The sequence below is a fragment of the Sceloporus occidentalis genome, unplaced genomic scaffold (assembly GCF_023333645.1).
Source record: "Sceloporus occidentalis isolate IW3139 unplaced genomic scaffold, rSceOcc1.0.p SCAF_531, whole genome shotgun sequence".
Lineage (NCBI taxonomy): Eukaryota > Metazoa > Chordata > Lepidosauria > Squamata > Phrynosomatidae > Sceloporus > Sceloporus occidentalis.
In genome coordinates, this window is record NW_028317511.1 from 40459 (window position 1) to 48145 (window position 7687).

General features: G+C 53.3%; 1 protein-coding gene across 1 annotated transcript; it reads left to right on the forward strand.

Moving 5' to 3' along the window:
• The first annotated feature begins 1483 nt into the window (after positions 1-1483).
• Positions 1484-7687, forward strand: LOC149271364 (protein FAM50A-A). The gene is made up of 13 exons (XM_089507505.1): positions 1484-1594; positions 1990-2074; positions 2580-2679; positions 2766-2917; positions 3160-3236; positions 3310-3376; positions 3495-3556; positions 3828-3904; positions 4207-4261; positions 4376-4424; positions 4632-4702; positions 4803-4913; positions 7529-7687. Exons 1-13 carry the CDS (start codon positions 1484-1486, stop codon positions 7685-7687), a joined length of 1176 nt encoding a protein of 391 aa, XP_089363631.1.

Below are 7687 nucleotides of genomic sequence, written 5' to 3' on the forward strand. Positions count from 1 at the left end.
CCGGGCATGGAGCGATATATCCCCGGGACACCAGTGTGGAGCACTATATCCGCAGGATATGGTGCTGTATACCCCAAGGTGTGGAGCACTATATCCACGGGACACGGTGCTCTATACCCCCAGGCGTGGAGTGCTATATCCCCGGGACACGGTGCTCTATACCCCTAGGCGTGGAGTGCTATATCCCGGGGACACGGTACTCTATACCCACAGGCGTGGATCGCTATATCCCAGGACGCGGCGCGCTATACCCCCGGGCGTGGATGTCTCCGCTTTGTGATGTGCTGTCTGTACCGTTCCTTTTCTTACATCGTTTACCATCCCTTTTGCACTATCTGCCCCTGCGAGGGGTATCTCCTACCCAGTAGATATTCTTATGTACTGTGTTTTATGATACCAAGTAAAAATATAGTGGAAACTTTGTGTCGTGTCTCTGACCTTTATCCACGTGGCTGCCGGCGTGATTGTACCCGATGCTGCGCGTTCTCGTCTTAGCCCCATGGTCTCTCTGGACGTGGAAGGATCTGTAGACAGAGATGGATCCTACTCCCGGTGTCACAGAGGAAGATGACTGGAAGCCACGTTACTCTGCGTGTAGCCGTCATGAATTGGTGACTCAAAGAACCGTTCAGAGCAGTTCTGAGTCACCAATTCACTGACTCAAAGACCTGTTTAGAGCAGTTCTGAGTCACCAGCTCACTGATTCAGACTTCAGAGCGTATTCATGTCATCAGTATACAGCACACTGACATTACAGTACAATAAATCGGTGTGTAACACAGATTACATTACAGTGCAATACATTGGGGTGTAACACATATTACATTATTGTACAATACATTGGCGTGTAACACATATTACATGACTGTACAATACAATGGTGTGTAACACATTACATGACTGTACAATACATTGGTGTGTAACACATTACATGACTTTACAATACTTTGATGTTTAACACATATTACATTACTGTACAATACATTGGTGTGTAACACATATTACATTACTTACAATACATTGGCGTGTAACAGATATTACATGACTACAATACATTGGTGTTTAACACATATTACATGACTACAATACATTGGTCTGTAATACAAATAAACAAATCATCCTGATTGGGCAGAAGGATTCATAAACCATAAGGAAAGGGGCGGGGCCAATCGTCAATGGGACTGTAGGGAGTGACTGGGAAGCAGTAACTGCTGTGAGTCACATTGAGTGAAGCGATAAATCGGTTCATGAATCGGTTCATTTCAATGAATCACTCGAAATGAACCGATTCACTTTACTTATCCGAACTTCCCATCACTAATACCCGCCCTATCCGCAGATAGTCCCTCCCCCATGATGCGTTTTCTCCTGATGCTGTCAGGGGCGGGTTCTGTGACCGGCGCTTTCTTGTGACGTATTCAGGCTGCGACCGCCGGGTTGTTCATAAGGTTTTTCGGTGTTCGGTGTTTCGTTGTCCGTGGTGATGGCGCAATACAAGGGGGCGGCCAGCGAGGCCGGGAGGGCCATGCAGCTCATGAAGAAACGGGAGAAGCAGCGGGAGCAGCTGGAGCAGATGAAGCAGAGAATCGCGGAGGTAACGCAACGGCGTAACTACACACTAACCCTATACACGGCAGTGTGACTGCACTATAACAACCACCAGAGTGCTACACAACTATTCAACTACACACTAACCCTATACACGGCAGTGTGACTGCACTATAACACAACCACCAGAGTGCTACACAACTATTCAACTACACACTAACCCTATACACAGCAGTGTGACTGCACTATAATGCCCTCTTCCGTGGCGGTGCGTGTAACGTGTTGATTTGACCGATTTGTTGCTGTACGGAGCCCCCTGTCCCGGCGATCCCCTTGATGAGCCCCTGAACCCACTTTGGATCATTTCCACCGATCAGGGCCAAGGTGGGGGGCTGTGTACTGCGCTCTGGTGTAGGGATTGATATCGTGCTTCTTCTGCAGGAGAATGTGGTCAAAGCGAACATCAACAAGAAGTTCTCTGCGCACTACGATGCCGTGGAGGCCGAGCTGAAATCCAGCACTGTGGGTGAGTAAAGCCGCGCATGAAGTCGTGGGCCGGGCCGTGGGCCGCCCGTGGGCCGGGCCGTGGGCCGCCCGTGGGCCGGGCCGTGGGCCGCCCGTGGGCCGGGCCGTGGGCCGCCCGTGGGCCGGGCCGTGGGCCGCCCGTGGGCCGGGCCGTGGGCCGCCCGTGGGCCGCCCGTGGGCCGGGCCGTGGGCCGGGCCGTGGGCCGGGCCGTGGGCCGGGCCGTGGGCCGCCCGTGGGCCGGGCCGTGGGCCGGGCCGTGGGCCGCCCGTGGGCCGGGCCGTGGGCCGCCCGTGGGCCGGGCCGTGGGCCGCCCGTGGGCCGGGCCGTGGGCCGCCCGTGGGCCGGGCCGTGGGCCGGGCCGTGGGCCGGCCGTGGGCCGCCCGTGGGCCGGGCCGTGGGCCGCCCGTGGGCCGCCCGTGGGCCGCGGGCCGTGGGCCGCCCGTGGGCCGTGGGCCGCCCGTGGGCCGTGGGCCGGGCCATGACCAAGCATGTGTTTGTTCTCCAGGTTTGGTGACTCTTAATGACATGAAAGCCAAGCAGGAGGCTCTAGTCAAAGAAAGAGAGAAGCAACTTGCCAAGAAGGAGCACTTCAAGGACCTTCAGCTGTAAGTGTGTGTGGGGGGGGGGGGGGGCGTAGCACTTGCGTGGACCAGGTTTTTGCTCTCTTAATGTTTGTAATTCTTTCCCACAGGAAGCTAGAAAAGCAAAGAGAGAAAGAAAGAAAAAAAGAACAGAAAAGGCAGATCGCCAGCCTGTCCTTCAGCCTCGAGGAGGACGGAGACGACGACGACGACGATGATGATGATGATGATGACGACGACGAGGAAGAAATTGAAAAGGAAGGTGAGTTGTTTGACTTTGTGCCGCATTACAGTGAAAGCAGAGTGTAGGGTGTGAGTTGTAGGGGTTATTTCCTGCCCACGTTTGTTACTGGTCTGAACTCCCACAATGAAGCCCCCCCCCCCCAGTAGCCACCTGCTTCCTGCGTGGCTGGTAACGTGGCAGGTTCTTGGCCCGGGACACACTTCGGGTGACTGGCTCCTGTTCGCCGCCGCTCTGAAATGTATTTCTTTTGTATCTGTCAGAATTGCCAAAGAAGAAGAAGAAGCTGGGAAAGAATCCAGACGTGGATACGAGTTTCCTCCCCGACCGAGACCGGGAGGTGGGTGAGCCGTGGCCGGAATGGTATCTGTGTTTTCGTGGTGTCTTAGTGAATAGAAGTTTCTCTTTCGCAGGAGGAAGAAAACCGGCTCCGGGAAGAGCTGAGACAGGAATGGGAGCGCAAGCAGGAAAAGATTAAAGGTGAGGCTGAGCACCCAGGGTCCGGCAGCTCCGAGGGCCACGCTTAATCCAAGGTATTTAAAGGGCTGTTAACGTGAGGGCTGCTGTGAGTCACTTTTTTTCCCCTTCCTCCTCTTAGGTGAAGAAATTGAGATCACGTTCAGCTACTGGGACGGCTCCGGACACAGGAGAACCGTGAAGGTAACGTGTGTGGAGCTTCAGTCCACGTGAGCAGTTTCTCCAGCTTGTGGCTTTTCTGTAGGTTGTGTTTGTAACGAGTCTGCACCTGCCCGGGGCAATAAGACGTTTGTGGGTCTGCAGAGAGGGGAGAACGTTCATGGCTTCCAGAACACCCATAAAAATTTCCATCAATGGTATGGGGGGGGGGGGGTTGTGCCATCTATTAGACCCCCCCCCGGGTCAGGGGCTCACTAATGGGGTACACTCTGTGAGATGTCTCTCCTCGTTCTAGATGAAGAAAGGAAACACTATGCAGCAGTTCCTGCAGAAGGCTCTGGAGATCCTGCGCAAGGACTTCAGTGAGCTTAGGTAAGGGGTAGTGGCAGCACCGAGAGGCCTTCAAGCAGAGGTGATGGGGATTTAAAACATGCATGTTCTAGACATACGGCTCCTGAATCTGACGAGACCGACGGCGGATTAAGGTTACAGTAGAGACATCAATGCTGAGTGCGGCTGGGGTTCTCCGGCCTTTTTTGGTGATTGGATTGAGTGATTCTTTCAGTATCGCCGTGATCTCCAAGCATGTGGCTTTGGGAGAATAAGAAGGGTCTTGCTGCCACGTTTCTCTTTGTCTGGGAATTGTGACATGTTAACGTGTGGAATCTCCACAGGTCGGCCGGCGTGGAGCAGCTCATGTATATCAAGGAAGATCTCATAATTCCCCATGTAAGTATGTACCGGCAGGGGCCACGGGATCTGCTGCCGCTCTGGTGATGTCACCGCCTCACGTGACGCGAGTCCCGGGAACGTCCCAATCTAATGTTTGTCCTTTTTTCTCAGCATCACAGTTTTTATGACTTCATTGTGACAAAGGCCAGAGGCAAAAGTGGTGAGTGACATCAGTGCCCCCCCATCACCCTCAGCCGGCTGCTGCTCGTCTCGGTTGCGGACGATCGCGCTCCTTAGTCGTATAGATTTAGATTTGTTATCCAGCGGCGGTTCCGGGTTAATAAAGTCCCTGTCGTTAGGAGCTTCTGAGTTTCCATGGCGGCCTCTCAATCCGCTTCCCACCATCTTATTTTTGTCATCGTTGCAGGTCCTCTGTTCAACTTTGACGTCCACGAGGATGTCCGGCTCCTCAGCGATGCCACTGTAGAAAAGGATGAGGTGGGCCTAGAAGCTGCTGTTTATTCTGTCTGGATGGGAAAGGGTGGCTGTTCTTTCTTTGGGGAATAATAACGCCTTTCCTCTCTCTTGTGTCTTTCAGTCTCATGCTGGCAAAGTTGTTCTCCGCAGCTGGTACGAAAAGAACAAACACATTTTCCCTGCGAGCCGGTGGGAGCCGTATGATCCGGAGAAGAAGTGGGACCGGTATACGGTAAGCTTTCCGTGGGTGGATGAAGTTTCTGTTTTTTGTGTGATTGTAAGTTATTTTCCTGACTTTTCTGCATTGGCGCTGCCGAGCTCACAGTCTCTATATAAATAAATACGTTTTAAGGGTCGCGTCCGGTACCGGCCCTTTACTCTGACCTTTCACTCGCTTTCCCCGCAGATCCGCTGAGCAGCCCGGTGCCGGAGGGCCTGTCTCTGTGCCGCTGCTTTTACTCGGATTGCCGTTATCGTGGAGACCTTGGCTTGAGGTCGGACTGTGGAATTGTTCTCCCGTGGATGTGCAGCTTTTACGCTTCCGGCTCCTGGGCTGTATCATTTTTTTTTTAACGTTTTCTGTATTTATGAATTTCTGTAACTCTTCTTGTTGTGTGAGTCTTTTATTATTTTTTTTGTTTGTGCGGCCAGGGAATGGCCTTTAGTTTATTAGGTGTGAGGTCTGGGCGTAGAGACCCTCACTCTGTCTCCCATTGTTCATGGGGCAGTAGTGCATGGACGTACCCCCACCCCCCTTGTATGTGTTAAGTCTTACAGGGGGGATCAGTAATGGGGTAAAGTGGTAGCCGGTGATCTCATCGCCTCTGCTGTATTTGTTGGCAGACAGGGGGCCATCTCCTTTGGGGGGGGTAAAGTTATTAGACCGCGTGGTGCGACTCCTGTCTGGGCAAGTGGTCTTCAGCCCGAGCAAGGCTCCTGCTGTTACATGGCATGACGTGGTGCAGGCGCTCGGATGTGGAGGGTCCGGCGCTGGCCGTGGCGTTCGTTCATGCTGCGAGGCTCGGGTGAGATTGCGCACTATGAAGGCTGAAGCGTTACTGTGTTCGTGTTCCGTCCACCTTCTTTAGGTTTTGCTGGGAATCTTCTGACTTGCGGAGTCGCTCTTCTTTAGCCTGATGATGTCATTTTGGGTTTCTGATCCCTTGCCGCTTTCCTGTAAGACCGGACACAGCCTGCAGGGGGAGCCATAGCTCCGTAAAACGTGGCTCTGGGGTAGCATCTTTCAATTGGGAGTAGATTATTCGCTCCTGGTCTCAATAGTGATACTTGGGGCGGATCCCTGCTGATGGCCGTTAATGTTGGGGTGTCTCGTCTAGCATCCAACCCCCCTAACCGCTGACCTTGGGGGGCCCCAAGTCCCCCAATGAATATAATGTTTGCGTGAAAAGTTTAGGGACGTGTAGCGACTTCTGTTCATGTTTGCTTGTGATTTCCCACCCACACCTAATCCGGGTCATTGGGGGGCTTCCAATATGTCCGTTACCCCACATTTCCTCTTCTGTGGTATTTTGGGAGATGTTAGATGGGCGCCTGATCTGTCCTGCTGCGCACCGCTGGTCCCGTCCCTCTGTGCGTTTAGGGGCAGTTATTTGGGGGATTATTGCCCGGTATAGGGGTATTATCTGCTATCCTTGCGCTTCATTTTACTCAATGGATTATACAATTAATGTAGGAATGTTCTAGTGGCGGTGCAGGGCAAAGGTCAGAAAATGAGTATACCCCTCGTTAACCCTCGCTGCCGCCCGGTATAACAGAAGCAGATGGAAGGGAATTGCATGCTTCAGATCACTTCCCACCAAATGCTAATGGAGTAGCATCTGTTACATCGCAGCCACGGGGGCCACATCAGAGCCTCCTTGCCGAGACCACAGGGCCAGCCGGAGCATCCGCACTGAATCCCTGCCGCGGTTTCAGTGGATATCGTTCCTTCGGATTTTACTCGTTTCGCAGAAAGCAATTTATTGCAGGAATGACGCCAGGCGCCTGCGCTGCCACGTCGCCCTCCGCAAAACCCTGTTTCAATTAACGATGTCTCTTGATTACTAGTGGCCAAGGTTAGGGTCGCTTTATCGCCCCTCTGTGCCCCAAAAAAATACCTGCAATCAGAGCCTTGCTTTAAAAACCCAAAAAGATGCCTTCTCATCTGGGCCGGTGATGTTTTCATAGAAACCTTTTTGCGTCCCAGCAGGGTTCAGCCGAACGTCTTACTGGACAGAATACACGGCAGTTTAACGGTAGGCAGCAGATTCCCGGTAGACTGCGCGCTAACGTGGCACCCTTTCACTTCTCTGACACTAAAGACCCAGTCAGTGGCCCCCCGGGTAATGGCAGCTGCTGAGCCCCCGGAGCGGTGAAGACGTACAATGGTGTCTATTGTCCTGCTGGAGATTCCTAACCCCGTCAAGGGTGCAGGAGTTTTAGGAGATGCGGGGGCGCCTGCCACAGGCGCTCTCATCGTACAAAGGCTGCGTGTTAATCCACGAGCCACAGCGGGGCATACGGATCCAGCGCCTTGTCCGCTGAAATAACGGCTTTTGCTAAAAGGTTTGGGAAGCGGGCCACGCCATGGGACTGTAAGGATTTTATAGACCTACATCTGCCATAAGGGGCAATACTGGAGGGGTTCCAAGGGGACCCCAGAAAATACACCAAATCTCCTCATCTGTAACTGAAGCTACAAACTCAGTCTGGCAGCGATGAAAGCAGATTACGCCGGGGCCCTAAATAATTCCCTGAAGCTGGTGGTCAACACAACCTCTTGGACGTGACTTGGACTTGCAGCAGTCAGCTCTATGACATGAACCACGCTTTGTCTTGCCTTCACAGCCGCGCGTGGTTATCCTGCGCCGTCCTGGCTCCGTGGGGGCCGCCTGCTGGCACCTCTCAAAAAGTTATACAAAGGCGTTTACTAGAAACCTCAGGGGCCACGGTCAGCATGCGTTACTTTGCCAGGAGCCAGAGTCGGTGCGCGTTTCCTTCCGATAG